This window comes from Cucurbita pepo, chromosome 5 (genome assembly GCF_057944985.1).
Source record: "Cucurbita pepo subsp. pepo isolate OVF chromosome 5, ASM5794498v1, whole genome shotgun sequence".
In the NCBI taxonomy this organism is placed as follows: domain Eukaryota; kingdom Viridiplantae; phylum Streptophyta; class Magnoliopsida; order Cucurbitales; family Cucurbitaceae; genus Cucurbita; species Cucurbita pepo.
The window spans coordinates 18,780,604-18,800,697 of record NC_141802.1 but is presented as its reverse complement, the minus strand read 5'-3'; the positions used below and the strand labels follow the sequence as shown (position 1 = coordinate 18,800,697).

The 20,094-nt window shown below is 37.9% G+C and overlaps 5 protein-coding genes and 1 pseudogene across 6 annotated transcripts; 2 read left to right on the top strand and 4 right to left on the bottom strand.

The window, feature by feature from the left end:
* The first annotated feature begins 108 nt into the window (after positions 1-108).
* On the top strand, positions 109-2,283 carry LOC111794627 (uncharacterized). Its single transcript, XM_023676708.2, has 3 exons — positions 109-429; positions 623-766; positions 2,018-2,283. The coding sequence occupies exons 1-3, from the start codon at positions 253-255 to the stop codon at positions 2,159-2,161; spliced, it is 465 nt and encodes a 154-aa protein (XP_023532476.1). The 5' UTR covers positions 109-252; the 3' UTR covers positions 2,162-2,283.
* Positions 2,284-2,508: 225 nt separating this feature from the next.
* On the top strand, positions 2,509-3,606 carry LOC111794628 (uncharacterized). The gene is made up of 3 exons (XM_023676709.2): positions 2,509-2,829; positions 2,973-3,116; positions 3,289-3,606. The coding sequence occupies exons 1-3, from the start codon at positions 2,653-2,655 to the stop codon at positions 3,430-3,432; spliced, it is 465 nt and encodes a 154-aa protein (XP_023532477.1). The 5' UTR covers positions 2,509-2,652; the 3' UTR covers positions 3,433-3,606.
* A 94-nt stretch (positions 3,607-3,700) lies between these two features.
* On the bottom strand, positions 3,701-6,705 carry LOC111794624 (calcium-dependent protein kinase SK5). Of its 2 annotated transcripts, XM_023676706.2 has the most exons (7): positions 5,948-6,702; positions 5,299-5,442; positions 5,041-5,193; positions 4,818-4,933; positions 4,464-4,631; positions 4,156-4,380; positions 3,701-4,046 (listed from the first exon to the last, which is right to left on the bottom strand). In XM_023676706.2, exons 1-7 carry the CDS (start codon positions 6,498-6,500, stop codon positions 3,894-3,896), a joined length of 1,512 nt encoding a protein of 503 aa, XP_023532474.1. In that variant the 5' UTR covers positions 6,501-6,702; the 3' UTR covers positions 3,701-3,893. The 2 variants fall into 2 exon arrangements, with proteins under 2 accessions (XP_023532474.1, XP_086980021.1); XM_087123895.1 differs by having other exon boundaries at positions 5,041-5,442; positions 5,948-6,705.
* Positions 6,706-11,624: 4,919 nt separating this feature from the next.
* Positions 11,625-13,117, bottom strand: LOC111796088 (putative NAC domain-containing protein 94). The gene is made up of 3 exons (XM_023678778.2): positions 12,788-13,117; positions 12,347-12,699; positions 11,625-12,239 (listed from the first exon to the last, which is right to left on the bottom strand). The coding sequence occupies exons 1-3, from the start codon at positions 12,972-12,974 to the stop codon at positions 11,784-11,786; spliced, it is 996 nt and encodes a 331-aa protein (XP_023534546.2). The 5' UTR covers positions 12,975-13,117; the 3' UTR covers positions 11,625-11,783.
* A 1,580-nt stretch (positions 13,118-14,697) lies between these two features.
* On the bottom strand, positions 14,698-15,726 carry LOC111795170 (transcription factor JUNGBRUNNEN 1 pseudogene; annotated as a pseudogene).
* Positions 15,727-17,138: 1,412 nt separating this feature from the next.
* On the bottom strand, positions 17,139-19,101 carry LOC111795169 (transcription factor JUNGBRUNNEN 1-like). The gene is made up of 3 exons (XM_023677445.2): positions 18,885-19,101; positions 18,038-18,357; positions 17,139-17,959 (listed from the first exon to the last, which is right to left on the bottom strand). The coding sequence occupies exons 1-3, from the start codon at positions 19,060-19,062 to the stop codon at positions 17,585-17,587; spliced, it is 873 nt and encodes a 290-aa protein (XP_023533213.2). The 5' UTR covers positions 19,063-19,101; the 3' UTR covers positions 17,139-17,584.
* Between the last annotated feature and the right edge of the window lie 993 nt (positions 19,102-20,094).

The following is a 20,094-nucleotide window of genomic DNA, read 5'->3' as shown; positions in this document are numbered from 1 at the left end:
TTGTTATTAGCAAATAAATTGATGAACTGAGAACCAGATGCATTTGTAAATTATAAAATAATTAACGCTTGATTTTTGATAGAATTAAAAATTGTTTAATCAAAGAGATTAAATGGGTAACACATTTTAAATTCGTCTGAAGTTGCGGAGAGTGTTTTTCTCATAAATAAATGTTGATGGATTCGTCCTCCGATTAGATGAATTGGTTTTGGGCAATTTGGAAAAGGGAGCGATAATCTTACAGATTCGGAGATGGAGAAGATAAAGACACAATTGGAGAAGCATAATGATGATGATCGGAAGGTTGCGTCCGCCATCGATGGTCTTCCTCTCAGATTTTATGAACACTTTGTTATGGCTGGTCTTCGCGTTGATCTGATCGAACCTGGTCGCATCGTTTGCACTCTCAAAGTCCCTGCTCGTTTGCTTGTATGTTTTTCTTCTTCTTCTTCTTCTTCTTCTTCTTCTTCTACTAGTACCTGTTTTTTTTGCTAATTTCGACTTCATCCACCACTCCTGTTCGATCCACTTGCTTGTGAGATCTGTGGACGCGGTTCTGGCGGCCTATTTACTCTTTTTAATTAGGATTTCTCTGCTTACTATTTGACGTTTCATTTGCAAGAACAATAATAATTCCTTGCACGGAGGAGCCTCGGCGTCACTTGTGGATTGCATTGGTTCAGCAGCGATAGCGACTATGGGCTCTACCACCACCGGAGTCTCCCTCGAAATTAGCCTCTCCTACTTGGATGCTGCTTATCTCGACGTGAGTTCCATTTCCCCCTTCTCCACCTTTCAATTTCCCATTTCTGTTCATCACATTTCGCGGTCTCTATAACTTTTCTATCAGATGCGGAAATTGAGCTATTGCACAGCTCCGATATAATGCACTACACTCATTTTTTTTCTAGAATTATAAATAGTGTAAAGATCCCCTCTCCCCTCTCCCCTCTCCCCTCTCCCCTCACTGTCACTGGAAAAAAGGAAAAGATAATAACTTAAAAGGATAAATTGGCTGTAAGGTTGGCTCTTGGCCAAGCTCTTCTCTTGGTTTACCATTAAATGGGAAGCCAAAGACTATCATTCTGGGACCCCATTATGGAGAGAGTGGCTAAAAGGCTCCTTGCTTGGAAGAGTTCTTTAAGCTACTTTATCAATCCTTCCTGTTTATTATATGTCCTTATTCCCTATGCCTTCCAAGGTTGTCCAAACTATGAGAGACCTTGTAGAACCTTTCTTTGAAAAGGCAATAATGAAAATTTGGGCTTCACTGTTGTTAAATGAAAAAATGTACTCCAATTGAAGATGGCGGTATTGGGGTGAATGGTATCAAGATAAAGAGCAAAGCCTTCCTTGACGAATGGGTTTTAGTATGAGATCATTGGTGAAAAACCTCTCCTGTAAAAGGAACATTGAGCCTCCAAACCTCTACAAACCTCTCCTAAAAAGGAGCTTAGCCATAAAGTCCAAGGTAGGATGCCATACATGAGTATCTTCCCTTACTGGTGTTCCATTTGGAAAACACAATTCTGAATCACAAGGCCTACCCTTTGTTTCTTATCCACCCCCCCCCCCCCCCCCCCAAAAAAAAAAAAAAAAAAAACTGGATTTCCGTTGTTTTTTTTTCTCGTAGAACACAATTCTTGGGGCAAATAACTGAAGAAATGGATCAGGTTTGAAAGTTTAGAACATATGACATGAGGAATTTACATGAAAGGTATATGTATATTCGGTTGAAATAAAACTTAACTTCACACTTAGATATCAGTTTGATTCCAAAACACTAAAACGCAAATGAATGGAGAATATTTATACATTATTGGGTTAAACAGTTCAAGCTATTGAACTTGAATGAATTTAATCCTCAGTACATTCTTGAGACTGGAAGGATATGTTACGGAATCAAGACAATAATTTTTCCATGTGAATATCTTAGTACGAAAAAGTTTGTTTTTGAGAATTAAGTTTATAAATACTACTTTCTCGTCTTTGGGTTTATTTCTGTGTGGTGTTTTAGGAGGAAATCGAGATCGAGAGCAAGGTATTGCGAATGGGAAGGAGTATTGCAGTGGTTAATGTTGAATTGAGGAGAAAAGACAATGGTAAAATCATTGTTGAAGGCCGCCACACCAAGTACCTTGCCATCTCAAGCAAGTTGTAGTTACGAACTTCTTCAATATCAACATTTTAGTCTGCGTTATGCATCGATGTATTACGTTTTGTAGCTTCAACAAAAAGAAATGTGATGACAATAATAATTCCTTCTATGGCTTTGCTGCTTTATCATGTTCTTATATTCTGTTCTTGCTGGAATAATGTCATTTTAGTGTCCATTTAAGTATTAATTTCATTTGTGGTTTGCGACGCTAAAACAACATAATAAGTAGAATTAAAATGTGATGCTAAAAGTAGGATTAAAAGAAACCCATAAAAGATTAGAGAAAATAGAGGGCCAGAAATAGAATGGTGGTGAGTTTTTAGAACTTAAAAATAATGTTCTTTTGTTCAACTTGATAAATGCAGATCTGAAAAGTCTCTTTCGTGATCTCAGAGTTTCTGATTCCGCACTACTTTACCATAAAACATGAACTTATACCAACAATGGCTAAACATCCGACAGGATAAGCTCATTTCGGAAAAATTGTCACAGAAATGGATACGTCAAAGAGATCCATAGAGAAGCGTAGTGATGATGATCCGAAGGTTGCGTCCGCCATCGATGGCCTTCCTTCCAAATTTTACCAATACTTTGTGGTGGCTGGTCTTCGCGTCGATCTCATCCAACCTGGTCGCATCGTCTGCTCTCTCAAACTCCCTGCTCGTTTGCTAGTATGCTTTTTCTATTCTTCTTCTTCTTAATCCACCGCTCTTCTGTTCGTTCCACTTGCTGATGAGATTTCTACACGCTATTCTGTCTATTCCCTTATTTATTTAGGATTTCTCTGTTTTCTGCTTCATGTTTCATTATTAAGAACCAGAATAATTCCTTGCACGGCGGAGCCTCGGCGTCACTCGTGGATTGTATTGGTGCCGCAGCGATCAAGACTTTGGGCTCTACCACCACTGGAGTCTCCCTCGATATGAACCTCTCCTACTTCGATACTGCTCATCTTGGCGTCAGTTCCACTTTCCCCTTTTTCTACTCCTCAATTTTCCATTTCTGTCGATCTGGTTACCGATAAGGAAATTCGAATTATTGCTTCATCTATTGTTATTGCATTTAGTAATTTCTTTGTATCCTTCCCATTCTCATAGAGTATGTATGCTACTTTTTGTCTGCTGTTCTAGGAGGAAATCGAGATTGACGGCAAGGTTTTGCGAATGGGAGAGACCATTGCAGTAGCCAATGTTGAATTGAGGAAGAAAAACACTGGTAAAATTATTGCTCAAGCTCGCCTCACCACATACCTTGCCATCTCAAGCAAGTTGTAGTTACAAAATTTATTGGCTTAATATAATAGTCATGTAAATACTACAGAGCTTAAAGAAAATTGACCTAAGAACCAATATCATGTTTGTTTTCCACTGCTTCAATGCATTGTTCTTGCATATTACATTTTGTAGCTTCAACTAAAACAAGTTCAATGATAATAATCATTTCTAGTCTTTGTTGTTGTGTTCATTCTAATCTGTAATTGCTGAAATAACTTACTCTGATGTGTTCCGTTTTAAATATTCTGTTTCTCAAATAAGAACAGCATAGAAGAAAGGGCGTCTTAGTTTTTCTTTTGTTGAAAAGTTTATGGAACCATAGGTAGGATCAAAGCTTTTGTTCAAAGGATTCCCAGATACACACAAGTATTATATAGGCATCTCAGGTAGGATTATCAATAGATTATCAATAGGCATCTCAGGTAGGATTCCCAGATACACACAAGTATTATATAGGCATCTCAGGTAGGATTATCAATAGATTGGTTGTTGGCACTTGTTGACAAGCCGAGAGCATCTCCTAAATTCATCGGCCCTCTCATCGTCCGCCTTCCAATTCCACCGTTGCCTTTTCTCATCATCGCTGTGAATTCCCCGTAGTCTATACGTCCATCCTACATAAAACCCAAACAGAACCAAATAAGTTTTGTCAAATACATATAAACAGAGACAGTTAATGGACATTTCAACAGATAGTATGGGAGAAAGGAAAGAGTAACGAACATTGTCTTCATCGATCTCACTGATCATGTCGTCGAGATGAACATCACTCAAGCCAAACTCTTTGCAGGCTTGCTGAAGCTCATCAATGGTTATGAAACCACTACCATCCTTGTCAAAATATGAGAAGGCCAATAGTAAATTCTCTTCCCGCTCTAGCTTATTCAAGTGAATTGTAGCTGCAAGGAATTCACCATAGTCGATTGTTCCATTGTTGTCTATGTCTGCCTGTCAAAACATCATCAGCTTCTATGACAACACGCAACCACAAAAGTAAGCATGCATAAATAGAAGAAAGCTTTACTCCTTACTGCATCCATTAGATCCTTAATCTCAGACTCCATAAGTTCGGAGCCTACACGTTTTAAGCCTTCCTTCAGTTCGTCAAACGTTATCGTCCCGCTGTTGTCTGTGTCTATCATCTTGAACAATTCCTTCAGACCCCCAATTTCTTCTTCAGAAAGCCTTTCAGCAATTACCTGCAATCAATCATAAGATTTCAGAGTTCACACACCATCAACTTTTGGATGGTGCAGTAACCAATTGAGTTAAATCGAGCATATTCGACAAGTGACACAATGTACGTCGTATCATATGCTTTCAAATACTTCCTTAAGTAGTTTTCTTTCCTAACAATTTGGACTAATAATAATTCTAAAACGTACTCTTAGAGCCATTTTTTTAAGCTTATTCATAGCAGAGAACAGCGTCAGACGTGATAATACTGCCGAGTCAAGAGGTTTATCTGGGGCAACTTTGTCATCTACAATCCATGGATGACCTGATACAGAAAGGATTTGGAATCAGTTCTCTTAGAATAAAAATACCATACAACATATCACCCCTACTGGCTAGTCATATTGCTCAATGCTAGGAACTGAAACTTACAGAGGACTTCATGAGCAGTTAGCCTTCTCTTCGGATTTCTGTCGAGCATTTTTCGTATAAGATCCTTTGCACTTCCTGAGATACCAGGCCATGGCTCTGACTCAAAATCCAATCGTCCTTGTAGTATCTGTCGGAAGATCCCTATTTCAGTTTCTGTAGTACAAAGAATTAAGGAAATTATGGGTAATGGAACTCTATTGTAAGTGTTACTTCCCAGAACTTTGCAGGAAATGTGATTTATGGATTTGTAGTAGCTACCTGCGCAAAATGGAGGTACCCCACTTAATAGAATATATAAAATAACTCCTGCACTCCAAACATCAGCTTTGGGTCCATAATGCTTGCGTAGCACATCTGGTGCAACATAGTATGGACTACCGACAACATCAGAAAAAGTCTCCCCTGTAAGCATTTGAAAATTTAAGATCACCGAAAACTCTCAAAGTGAAACGGAGATAATAACCAACACAACACTAATTAATCAACCAAGAAGTTATTCATTGGGTACTGATACAAATCTTTCTGTCATAAAAGGATTAGTATTCTTCAGGCATAAACCAAGTTCTAAGTAGAAGATGTCAGAAACAAGAAGGGAAACCTGTGCATGATAATTAAGACCATAATTTAAAATCATAGCAGAAATAAGAGACCTTTATCTTGGCAATAGCTATTGATTTTTGTAGAGAAAACGAAGGAAAATGGTCAATGTAGAACAGATCAATGGCGACATCCAAACTCCAGATGTCATGAAACCTAGAACACTAATTTCAAATATGAGATTCAGTTGAGGCACCAAAAGAGTGAGTTCCCAAACCCCAAGAAGGCAACCAATAGCTAAAGAAATAGATTAATGAAAATGGAGGAAGAGACAGAGATTTGGAAGAAGGAAAGGAACCCAAAAGGCAACCTGGCTTGTAGAAGACAGAGAGCCCAAAATCAGTGGCCATAAGAGCAGCATCTTCATCCACACTTTGAAACAGAAAGTTTTCAGGTTTAAGGTCTCTATGCATGACTCCAAGCGAATGACAAGACTCTAAAACACTGACAATGACCCCAATAAGCTTGGCGGCCTCTCTCTCACTGTAATGCCCCTTCCGAACGATCCTATCAAAGAGCTCCCCACCCGCACAAAGCTCCATAACCAAATGAACAGAGACCGGATCCTCATAAGTGCCCTTGATTCTGACGATGTTGGGATGTTCAGACAAATGGTGCATTATCTGAATTTCCCTCCAAACATCGTCATAGTCCTCTTTGCACAGAAGCTTCCGCTTAGGGATGGTCTTACAGGCGTAATTGTACCCAGTTTTCTTGTCAGTGCAAAGAAAAGTGGTGCCAAATTGACCTTGGCCGAGCTTTTTGCCGAGGGTGTAGAAATCGGTGAGGGGTTCGGTCCGATAAGGGAGGACCCATGATGGTTTTGACGATGGGGGTGGAGTTGCAGAGCTTGATTTACTCATGAATGGCGGTCGCCTTTGAGAAAATGGGCAAAACGGTGGGACCCAAAACAACGAGAAGCAGATTCCAGGACCAGAGCAGAACAACCCAGACCTCCCTCCCTCTCTTCTTCCTCTCTCCCTTGTTGAAGTTAAATAAGGCTTAAAACAGGCAGCCTTTTGGCCTAAGATTCTGTGCAAGTTACTTCATTTTCTCTCTGTAAATACTACAAATTCTTTCATTCATGTGGGTATTGCAGTGCTGAAAAGTAAAGTTGCTAAAGAAAACCAGTGCTTCCTATTGGTTTACAAAAGCAGTAGGTTGGTGGGCTTCCTCTGGCCCCATCTCTTTACTTTGGTGTTCACCTCAGCTTTCATCCATGTTTTCTAATAAGAACTTTTGGATTTACGCGTGGGCTTTTTAGCCGTTACGGTTCATAAATGATCAACACTATTTTGTCAAAGAAATTGGACACTGTTCTGCATAGTCAAATGTCAAAACCAGCCGCCCTCCTTCTCCAGCCCACAATATAAATATCAAACCTTTCAATAAGTTTTTACCGAAAGGAATGTGTCAGAGCTGAAGATGCCCACATCTTACTATTATTATTTTTTTCAGAAAAAAAAAAAAAAAAATTGTGTAACAACGTACATTTGGACCCGAATATCAGGTGGTTTGAAAGCATATTATCCCTCAATTTTAGTATACAACAATTTAATATTTGTAATAGACAATGATTTAATCCTCGTTGTAAATTTGCTTTTTTGTTAAAAATGTAATTACAAGTATACAACAATTTTTGTTTGTCATTGTTATGAGTAGAATTGAGTTGGTTTTGGAAGATAGCATTCAATTTTTTTTCCTATAATTTTTTTCCTATTAGCTTTAGAGAAAGATTCTGAACAATTCTCATGAATGACTGGAAGGATGAAGATGACTGAAGAAGTTTCCATTCGAGCTCCACCGGACCCAACTCCAAATGAGCTCAAATTAGGGCTCCAGAGAAAGATGTTGTTTTTGCATCAAGATATCCCTGTAAGCTTCTTCATCCTCACGTCCTCAAAAGCTAATGGCATTGCCTTCGTAACGCATTTAGTAGGTAGATTTCAGTATGGAAAATTTGTTCTCATACCTGATCTCACTCAAGTAGGAAGGAAGAAATATGAAGAAAGAAAAAGAGATAGTTCAAGCTGAACCTACATAGTTTCAAGAACATACATCGTTAGCAAAGCATAAAAGTTAGAGAAACTCGAAAGTAAAAAGTAATGAAACCGAAAAAGTTGGTTATGCTATGTACTCGATGAATGCATGATAGAATATGCATAGGCTGTATATGATATGCATGCGCCAAAAGAAAAGAATATGGTATATCTATCTTAATTCCAAGCGCAGAGGTTTGGGGGTGATGACGGAAGAGTAGAGGGCACAAAGAACCGAGATGCAGCAGATGCCCCAAATACTATATGCATTTCGTTATCTGTGCACTCTATCTTCTGTCAACACAACTCACCATTGCCTCCTCTACTACTTGTACTTTGTATATATGCACATACTAACTAACCCATGCACAGCTAATGATATGTACGGGGAGGAAGCAACCCAAATGCTTTATGATCACTTCTACTTGGTCACCTCCTCAATTTATAACACAAACAACTACCTCTTTTCACCTCTTATTAACAATTGAAAGAAACAAGGCATTTTGAGCTATGAGCAATAGGGTTGGCAGGCTTTCTATATTTGGTTTAAAACAAAAAAATGGGAGCTAACATAAGTAAATCCGGTTGTTTTTTTATCCATTCTTGTGGATTTTCCTCCTCAGGGAATATTTTCTGATAAAAAGCTTGAGTTCCATTTCACACTCCTTTCATTTCATGTGTAAATCTATTTTTGTTGGCGTACTTTGTGTACGCAACCCCAAAATAAGGCTGAACATCACGTAAATGGGGGAAAGAAAGAATATTAAGCAACTTCCCTCTCCCATTTCTTCAAAACCTTTGATATTCATCATCACGTCCCCCTCAAACGTGAGGGGAGTTCGAGTATCTCAACTACTTTTGACTTTTTGTTTCCCCAAAAGGCCTCTACTAATAGAGAAATTATTCCTTATTTATAAACTCATGATCTTCCCTTTAATTAGCCAACCTAACATTCTTCGAACAAAGTACACAAGAGACCTATGGAACCCTTGAACAAAGTACACCCTTTGTTCATCCCTCGAGTCACTTTTGACTACATTTTCGAGGCTAACAACTTCTTTGTTTGACACTTGAGGATTCTATTGACATGACTAAGTTAAGGACATGACTCTGATACCATGTTAGGAATCACAAATCTCCTCGATAGTATGATATTGTCCACTTTGAGCATAAACTCTCGTGACTTTGCTTTTTGTTTCCCTAAAATGTCTCATATCAATGGAGATAGTATTCCTTACTTATACCAATGTAGGACTCCTCTCCCAGCAATCCTCAACATTTAGTGGCAGCACAAGCTAACATCCTGCATTCAGGCTTCGTGCTTGATCAAGCAACGAGTAGTTTGCTTTTTGGATGATAATGAGACAAGAAAGTTTCCATTCAACCATGCTAAGAACATACTAAAAAGATATATGGATTGGTTTGTGGGGATAATAGTATTTACTCATAGAAACGAGAATTAAGTAACGTGACCATATCTTTGAGGATTTACGGAGAATGCTGAGGCTATCAAATGTCAAATCTAGATTTTGAATCCTAATTCGAATTCTTTAAGACTGATGGTAAACTTTATATTGTAATTTTATTTAGTAAGAAGGGAAGAAAGGACTAAAGTGTTGGGGTTTGTAATGATGGGATGGTGAGGTTGAGAGTTGGGAATAAGATAAATAGGTTGAGGTTGAGAGTTGTGGGAGGGAATGTGAAGTTGCAGTAGATTTGAGGTTGTCCAACAGCTTTAAAACACGATTATGGCTGATTTGACGTTTTGTGAGGCTTACCCAAAATACTAATATGATTTGGAGCTAAATAAGTGAAAGCTTTGACATGTGTTCATCTGTGTTTGGTTTGTTTGTGCTTTAAACATCCTCAAATCCAAGCCTACTTGCGTTCGGAATCTCCGAGGGCAGCTTTTTTGTTTGTCATGATGTCAATTTTTCACACTAACTTATCCTTCATCTGATGAAAGCTGAGTATCCTTAAGAAGAAGAGAATTTTTGTGATAAAAAGGTTTTTGTTGGTGATGACGTGAAGGGAGGAATGAAACAATATGCTTCATGGCGCCCTACTCTTCCCTTTTGTCCAACAGCTTTAAGACACCACCATGCCTGATTTCACGTTTTCTGAGGCTTACCTTAAATACTATTCCAACAGCTTTAAGACACCACCATGCCTGATTTCACGTTTTCTGAGGCTTACCTTAAATACTAATCTGATTTGGAGCTGTGATGGGGTGAGAATGTCTTGAAAACCTGGAGAACTCTGTGTTTCCAGGTGTTCTATGTTGTTTGCTAACTAACCTTTCACATGTCTTTAACTGTGTTCGGTTTCTTTAGGCTTTTACCTATCAACTCTATTTAGTTACACAAGGGTTGTACTTGCCCTCCAACCCCACTTGCATATGGAATCTCCGTATGTAAGCTTCATACTAACTCATCATCCTTTATCGCCTCCCCTTAAACGAGCATATTTTAGGAGAGACTTTTATGCCTTTAAAGGACTAGAGTCGTTCCATTGAGATGTGATCGATAATCTAAACAGAGATTTGTTGGATAATCCAAATACTATTTTGAAACACTACATAATTGTTGCCAAAATTCAAACAGGTAATGGAGAATATGACTTTCACGTGACAACAACGCTAAAATTTATTCAAAGGAAAAGTGCACACTAATTAGTATGGTGCTTACGAAACTAGCTCTAATACTTAGAATGGATAGTTTAAGTGCAGTAAGGGTTTAGTAAAGATCTTATTAGGGTTTTCACATGTTCATTTTTTGAATTGGGTTGAGGAACGAAACATTCAGGTGTGGAAACCAATCCCTAATAGACACGTTTATATGATATCTACAGAGCTAGACACGAGTGGTGTGCCAACGAGGAAGCTGACCCATAAGGGAGTGGATTGTGAGATCCCACATCAGTTAGGGAAGGTAACGAAATATTTTTTATAAGAGTGTGAAAACCTCTCTCTAATAGACGCATTTTAGAACCGTGAGGCTGATGACGATACTTAACAATACTTTGGAAGACTAGAGTCATAGTCATGGAGATTATTGGATAATTTTAAAGATAAGAGAAGCAGAACCAAAATGTTGGTCCCTCAAAAGTTGTAACCAAACAAATATGAACACAAGATGCTGCCAGCATTGGATGTTTTAACTTGAAATCCTGAAATTTGTGCGAGCTGTGACAATTGTTTCTCTCCACTCAAAACCTGCAGGAAACAAGAATTTGATGATATAAAACAAGAATTTCCAGAGAATGATGGGTATTGAAAAACAAGAGCCAAACTGGATCTAGCGGATAAAGAGATATATCCCACCAGAGGAAGGACAAGGGCCTTTTATTTTTGTACACCTACTTGAGGAAGTCTTCCATGTCGGGAAGAACCCGAGTAAAATATGGATGAAAAAAGATATGTAGTCATGTGTATAAGACTTCACAATCCAAACCTTCTCGTGAACACCCTAATCAAGATGTTTAAATCATTATGTGAAAAAACTAAGTTACTGTCAATATTTGTCAACGATATTGTAAGGAATGTTCAAATTTGATGAAGTTGACACATATATTCATTAAAAACACAATCTTTTAGTAGGTTCGTTCTCGGGCCATTAAAAACAAGTACTCATGTGTATAAGACCTTACGATCGAAACCCTCTCGAAAAAATCTTAATTGAGACATTTAAATCATACGTAAAAAAAACTAAGTTACTGTTAATAGTTTTTAAAATGTTTAAATTTGATAATTCACCCTTGAATAGTTTCATTTACGGGCCATTTTCTAGACATTTTCCGTAGGGCTACCATTGACTACTTTTTCCACTTTTTTAACCGATGGTCATTTGGACTTTCAGAAAAGTTATTTTCTCGTTATTGTCTCTTACTATGCTCATTAGAGATTGTACTCAGAGTAAAATAGGGAAGAAAAAAAAAAACATTAGTCATGTGTATACAATCTCATCATCCGAACCCTCTCGAAAAGACCTCGAAAAGACCTTAATCAAGACATTTAAATCATTAAGTGAACTATGGACAGTCACTTTCGAGTCATATGTTCAGTAAAACAACCACCATAAATTTGCATCTAACTGAACTTGAAACTCTTCATGAATCAAGATCACTCTCCAAAATCGATTTCAGCTCTTCCCATTTTTCGTACCCAAACAAATCAGTGGCATCCTCATCAAAATCCGAGAAGCTCGACGACGACGGTGATACGTTCGTCGGCGAATTATGATCGGCGGATGATGGCTGATCAGTTGGGCCACAAAAACGAGTCATGAATCGGCCACCGTGCACCATCTGAATCTGAGGAGAACTTTGAACCTCCTTCACATGATCAAAGCTAATGAAGGAATTATGAGAGGCGAATCCGATGTATCTACTTTCTTGGTTGTCACTCAAACATCTGTCGATATTGATATCATTGGTGGTTACTCTGAAGTTGATGACCTCCATAGATTGACTTTTGGGCGCTGGAATCTCCCTCCAATTGTGCGTACTGATGGGTTTTCTGGTGGAGATGTTTCTTTTGAATATGCGACACAAAGTCCAAATTTCCTGCGAAGGACAGAAAAAAAATAAGTTTTTGACACATACCCTCTTCTTTAATTAGGTCAAAGTTACAAACTTGGTGGTCAAACTTTTAAAATTTTGTTACTACTTACAGCTTCTTGGAGGCTGTTTTTAATCATTGTACCGAAGGGATGGCGGGAGGTAGAAGTAGAAGAAGAAGAAGAAGAAGAAGAAGAAGAAGAAGAAGAAGAAGAAGAAGGAAGACGAAATTCATTCATCATCCACTCGGTTTTAGTGCCTTTACCGGCGCTTCCACGGTAATAAACAAGCGTCTTCTTCAACCCAATGCACCCATGGTGGGTGTGCCCATAAATAGGCTTATCAATTCCAGTGGCCTTCCAAAACCCTGACTCGGTCACCCTATTTGGCCTCCCACTGTTCTTATACTTCCTCCCTCGTTTGCAGAAAAAGTACCACTCTTTCTCCCCCACCGCGTTACTCGCATCTGCATAACAAACCAACTCGGTCTATAAGTTTAGGAAGCTATGAGATACACGAAAGATAGAGATAGATGAATTGGTTAAGAATCGTACGAGGAAGATCCCATGGGCTGTATTTGTAAATGTCGATTTGTTTGATGAGTTCGATGGCGAGAGGCTTGTTGTGGACTTTGCGACGGAGGTAGAAGTCAACGAGCTCTTCGTCTGTCGGGTGGAAGCGGAAGCCCGGAAGGGGGAGCTGGTCATCGTCGGGCATGTCGAATTGTGAGGGAGTGGCCATTGGAAGAGTTAGAAGTTTATGGGAATGAAGTTATGGGAGTTGGGGGAAGAGCATGGTTTAATTTATAAGGTAGAGCTTAAAAGGGGAGATGGGGAACGTTGAAGATCAAGTCATAGGGCTCTCAAGTACACCAATTTGGACTTGTTAAAACCAAGAAAGAGAGGCTTAGAACTCAATATATATCTAAAATTCTTCTTATTCTTTGTAAACCCTTTTCATATTGTGTGATGTTAAGTTAAAATTTCATTTATTTGGGTACAAAATTCAATGTGTCTGGTCCCATCCATCAGGAGCTTCGTCTTCCTTGACTTTGAAAATCTCACTTATTGTGCTGTGTAGAAGGAGCTCAATTTTTTGACTTTCAAAACTTCAAAATTAACTCTTTCCCAACTTCTACCTTCTAATTCAACCGATCATAACTCCTAGATTCTAACTCAATCAGTTATCGAACAAGGGTATAATAGTCAAAGTCTACCGCTAGCACATATTCTCTACTTTTGCTTGTTACGTATCCCTGTCAACCTCACGTTTTCAAACACGTCTACTAGGGAGCAGTTTCCACACCTTTGTAAGAAATGGTTTGGCCCCCTCTCCAATTGATGGGAGATCTCATAATCCGGTCCATTGAGGGCCAACGTCCTTGGTGGCTGACTCTAATATATAATCGGTGAAAACGAACAATATCTCTCGTACTTTTTTTTCTAAATTTGATGGTTTTTTTTTATAATTATTTATTTTCTATAAAAAAAAAAAAAAAAAAAAAAAAAAAAAAAAAACTAAACAATAAAAAATTGAAGAAGATGATAAAAATATTTGGAAAAATCTTTTTGGAGATATTTTTCTGACCAGCCAATAAGTTTGAAATAAAAGCATTTGAATTTTGAATGAAATTAAAAATAAAAATATTGATTAATTAGTAGTGTAGATAATCTAGGATGGAAACAAGCATGTTCCAGAATTTTCAAACTATTGATAAAAATATAGTTAAATCAATTAATTAAAAAAGAAGCAATAAATTGGCATAAATGATATTCAGAAATATTCATGTTGCCAAGTCAAACATTATTCAAATGTGTTGACCATACCCCATCCAAGATAATATATTTATTATGATCACCTATAATGTATGCCTTGACTCTACCACCACACCCTATCCAACTCATAGGGCCTCCAAATGTTATCATTTTTTTTAATTTCATCAACCATTGACCAAACCCTTTTATATATGTGGAACTTCAATTCATTTACATACTTTATATTATATTCAATATCTGCTAGCGGTGAGCTTGGGCTATTAGAAATGGTATCAGAGCCAGATATCGAGAGGTGTGCCAGTGAGGAAGCTGGCCCCCAAGGCGGGTGGGTCGTGAGATCCCTCGTTGGTTGGAGAGCTCGCTGGCCCCCAAGGAGGGTGGATCGTGAGATCCCCACGTTGGTTGGAGAGTGGAATGAAGCATTCTTTATAAGTAGATTGTAACGCAATTGGGCGGCAGGGTTTTATATATATTCTGTTAGATTGTTCTTGAATCGAACTTAAATGTCGGGAAAATGTGGAGATTTATGAAACATATTCGATTAAACTAAGGTTTTAATTAATTTAGTTAATACGTGAATGTTTTTGTTTGGATTGGTGGAATGAAATGGGGATGTACTAGATTGTTCCATGTCAAATAAACCAAGCAAATTCCCATAGTAGTAGTGTATGTGTGTTATTTACATATAACTAAATTGAAGGGTTATTGAAAAATGGATCAAAAGCAAAGTCCACAATGGATCTGAGTTCATCCCAATCTTCCTCAAAGTTGGAGAACTCCGATGAAGCTGGAGATTGGTTTACCACTTCAGCTGCTCCTTCTTTTGTTGCCTTCTTCTCTTCAAACCCATTAAACGAATTACACCCAAAACTTATATAAGTTTCTCTTCCATCTTCATCGTAACATTCATCACCCACACTATTACTACATCTTTTGGTCTTCATCATTTCTTTCCAATTCGGTGCATATCTTCGACACGTAACACTCCGTTTGAATATACGACATAGCGTCCAAATCTCCTGTACCCTTCAAAATAAACTATTCAATATACCGTAATCTATCGGCTTAAGCTTTTGAATTGAATGGTACGTAATTTCTTTTCCCTTACCGCTTCTTGATCACCATTGATTATGGTTTTGGGGAGGTGGGAATTGTGGGAATTGTGGGAATTGTGGGAATTGTGGGAATTGGAGCCATTGCTTGGAGGAAGACGAAACTCATGCATCATCCATTCAGTTTTGACGCCTCTTCCAGCACTTCCCTTGTAAAAAACTAGGGTTTTCTTCAGACCAATGCACCCCTTTCCTTGTTCTCCTTGTGGATAAATTGGCTTGTCAATGCCCGTCGCCTTCCAAAACCCCGCCCCCGTTACCCTATTCGGTCTCACGCTGTTCTTGTACTTCCTCCCTCTCTTGACGAACACGTACCACTCTTTCTCTCCGCTCGTCCCACCGATATCTGCAAATTCGCAATACGTCAGAATATCTTTTATTTGAACTAAATTTACCGTAATCTATCAACTTACAAGGAAGATCCCAAGGGTTGTATCGGTAAATATCAATCTGTTTGATGAGTTCGAGGGTAACGGATTTGTTGTGGACCTTCCGACGGAGGTAGTAATCGACGAGCTCTTCATCGGTGGGATGGAAGCGGAATCCAGGAAGGGGGAATTGGTAATCATCCATGTCGAGATCCGTAGTAGTAGTAGCAGCAGCCATGATCAAATTGAAGAAGAAGATATAGAAAGAAAATTAAGAGTGGGTTAGTTGTGAGTTATGGAAGAAGAACAAGAGGCTGGGCGTTTGATTTATAGAGTGAAAAGATTCACAAATTTGGAAAGGTCAAGTCTTTGGGTTTGACTTAGGATGGTCTGTGACGAAACAAAAGACTTGACTTTTTAAAACCAACAATGTTGGGGCACAAACTTGAATCATCTAACCTCTTTTCAGTGTCACCTTATGTCTTCTCCATCTACACTTCTAACATACATATTAAACCAATTCAAAACTAGGAGCAATTCCTCCCTTCTTCCCAACATTTCAATCATATAATATGAATTTTAAAACGGTTGTGAAGAACATTGTTCAAATCATCTAAGCTAAACTCAAGTCAAAGAGACTGCGATTCGTGTCATGTTAGAAGGAATCAACTTTCATTTATGCATCAAGAGCTTCTAGTGGGACCTCATTTATTCTTAAGTTATTACAAATTCTCGATGAATGATTGAAATCATTAGTTTATTTTAAGTAAGTTCCTTTGCAAGTTCATATTTAGAATGATTCAAGTTTGATATGATCCATCTTATTTAGAGAATGATTTGAATCTCAAATAAATTTTATCTCAGATCGAGGTAAGAACTCGTATTTATGGTTGGAAACATTATTCGTTCTCAACGTAGACTTGTAAGATAGACACTAAACCAATTCAAAAGTGGAATAATAGCGAGTACTATTCTTCGGCTCCAATATAAAATAAATAAATAAACAAAGATAATACTTATTATAATCCTACAGACATTAACGGCTCAATCCTACAAACATTACTTTATATTTTAAACTAAACCATGTTTTGAATATTTGACTCTTTGGGTATCATTACTACTTTACTTTTATTGTTGAATTTGTTGAATTTCATGCCATGCTAATAATCTTTAAAATAACATATTTTAGAATTTACCTATCCGTTGAGATCCCACAACGGTTGAAGAGAGTAACAAAATATTCTTTATGAGGGTGTGGAAACCTCTTCATAGAAGACGCGTTTTAAAGTCGTGAGACTGACGGCGATACATAATGGGCAAAAATGGATAATATCTATTAGCGGTAGGCCGGAGTGGTTACACGATGCTATCGATTTAGCAACTGGTCCAACAATGAAATTAAAGTTTGATTGGTTCATGGTCAAAACATTGTTGAAGGGAAGGGAGGGAAAGGTATAGAATCCAATAGCTGGTGGACAAAAACATGAAAAGAAAGTCAAAGTCATTTGGTCAACAAGTCTTGAGACAATGTCTTATTTGAGACCATCAATTTAAGGAAGAACAAGGAGTTTTAATTAGAGGGAGTAAGTAATATGTAACTAAAGAGAATTAAGACTATGTCTTTTTCATTAGGGTTTTGTTTATGGCAAAGTAAACATATAAAAACTGTGATGTCCCGGACACGTTTGAACTTTCAAATGAAATTAAAGTTGAAGTCGTCTCTGTTTTGGTTCTAAACCCTAAAGACGGTAAGATATTACATATCAAGTGACCCGTTTTCTTTTCTAAAGTGAGTCACTTGCTCGTAACCTGTTTTGGGACTTTGAAACGAATTGGTAGGTAATGTTGAAAAAACTCATTGAATCAGAATATTGAAACGGTCCAACGAACGAACCATAGATCGAACCCGTTCCTTCTCGCGCGGCCTGTATTCCTAACATGGTGTCATCAGTTCTTGATGGCAATCTGTGGCAGAGAAGGATGGAGTTGCAACTCCACTTAATTACAACCACCATTCTAATTTTATTGTCAAAAAGGGATAGACCTTAGTTTGTAAAACCAAGAACAATCCAAGTGAGGGGAGATGAGTTTTTTATTTACAACATAAAAGATGATGAAGGATCATTAATGAATTGAAGCTTCTTCCTATCTTTGTATCCAAACAGATCAGTGGCATCCCCATCAAAATATGAGAGAGTTGTAGAAGAAGGAGGCTGTTGGGAGATGGCGCTGAAGTTCATCATCAATGGGTTCCAATGATGAGTAGCCACCGCCTTGTTTTCAGCATAATTAGAAGGGCTGAAACTAATGTAATTGCTATCTCTATCACAACATTCATCATCCATATCATCGCTATTATTAATTTCTCCAAATATGGAACCACCATTGCCTGCTGCAATCTCCCTCCAATTTGGTGCATATTTTGCACATGAAACGCTTCGTTTAAAGATTCGACACAACGTCCAGATTTCCTGGAATTAAACGGACCAAATTTCACAACATAAATCTAAACAAAAAAGAACAAATTAAATTAGGAGGAGTTTTGTTACAGCTTCTTGGACATTGTTTCTGATTGTTGGGAAGATGGAAGGTGTGGGAGTATTAAGAGAGCGAGAAGGCAGGCGAAATTCATGCATCATCCACTCAGTTTTGGTGCCTCTTCCAGCATTTCCCTTGTAGTAAACGAGGGTTTTCTTGAGGCCAATGCACTCATTTCCTTGTCCTCCATGGGAGTAGATTGCTTTGTCAATGCCAGTGGCCTTCCAGAATCCTGACCCTGTAACCCTATTTGGTCTTATACTGTTCTTGTATTTTCTTCCTCTTTTGCAAAACAAATACCATTCTTTGTCTCCCAAATTATTGCTCACATCTGCACAAATTTCCACACAATTTCCAGTTCATGAGTTTATTATTGTTGTTATTATTATTATTATTATTATTATTATTATAATTGTGCTCATAGAGCTCAAGTTCAATGAATGAAGAGAAGATGACAAAAAAAGAAAGAACCCTATTAAATTAAGAGTTTTGTGTTAAAAAAATGCGAGTGGGACAACTCAAATGTTTCTTAATTTATCCGAAAACATAAAAAATTATGGGGAAAAAAGTAAGCAATCTATGAAACCTTGGAACAGATCTTATAACCTTAATGGCTAACCAAGACATCATTAAATCTATCAAAAAAGTAAGTTTTTAAAACATGTTTGTAGAAATGGATTTTTACCCCATTCATTTCTCTTTCCAACGGACGTGAGATCTCACGTAAACGTAAACACCATGTTTTCAGATGTTTACACCAAACCCATGTCAAGAAGAAATGCAAGATTACATCTTTTTTTGAAATAAGTAAATAATAGGAAAGTGAAAGTTGATGATGAGAGAGTAATAGAATCATACTAGGAAGATCCCAAGGGTCATGCTTGTAGATATCAACGGACTTGATGAGCTCCATCCCCATCGCCTTCTTATCAACCTTTCGTCGGAGATAGAACCCAACGAGCTCGTCGTCGGTAGGGTGGAATCGAAACCCTGGAAGGGGGAACTGATAGTCATCGATTTCAGGCTCACCAAACATGTTTGTCAACAATTGTGAAGAAGAGGGAAAAAAAGGAAGAAGTGAGAGAGAGAGAGAGAGAGAGAGAGTAGTTGGGAAGCTGGAAGTAGAAGAGATTGAAATTTATAGGGTGACGATGGAAGGTGAGGTGGGGTTTTAAAAAGTTGGGGTCTTTTTTATTTGAGTGCAAAACTTATAAACTAATACCAAAAACCCTCTGCCCCCCATGTTCTTGAAAGACTCAATTCTTTACCCAAAAACAAAATGTTGAATGATTTGGAGTTTAGGAGTGGAAATCTATTAAGTCATCTATGGATTTGATGCATTGTTTACTTTAAATTTTGTTTCTTTAAGGAAAGTGGCAACATGTTTCCGTTTAATTTCTTCCTTTAATAACCCTTAATCAATGAGTTCTTCTTCTTCTTCTTCTTCTTCTTTTTGGTCAAAATTTCATTTTCTTATCCATATATTTTAACATTTGCACTTTTAGTTTATACCTCAAGTAACAAAATAATAATGAAGATTCAAAAATCTAGAAATAGAGCTAAGCGATCCATTAAATGAAGGGCGGGAATGAATGGACTAATTACCCTAGCTCTAGAAGCAAGGGAGAAGGAAAATCGGTATGAAATAAAGAAGATGACCACTGGCCAAGTATCCTACAAAGAGACTCTCGAGAGCTAGAAGGAATTAAAGGAATGAACAATTTGTTGTGTTAGTGAGACTGATTAGGAAGTACTTGACATTAGTTCACTCATTGTCTACCCTAGGATTGTCTACCCTGGGCTCCCCCAGGTCACTACAGCTTCTAAGCGCAGAAATCAACCTTCCTAAAAAAAAAAAAAAAAAAAAAGCAAAGTCCAGTATTTTGAGTGGTATGATTGTCGGATCGTCTCCTTGTTCTATCCGCTGGCCCTCATATTCGAGTCTTCAAAGAAGAATTTGTCTCGAGCAACCGTATTCAGTAAGAGAGGAAGGTTAGTGGTTGACACTGGATTGTCGATATTAACCGAATTTGTTCTAAGTGAAGAAGACAAAAACTCTTTTTTTAGG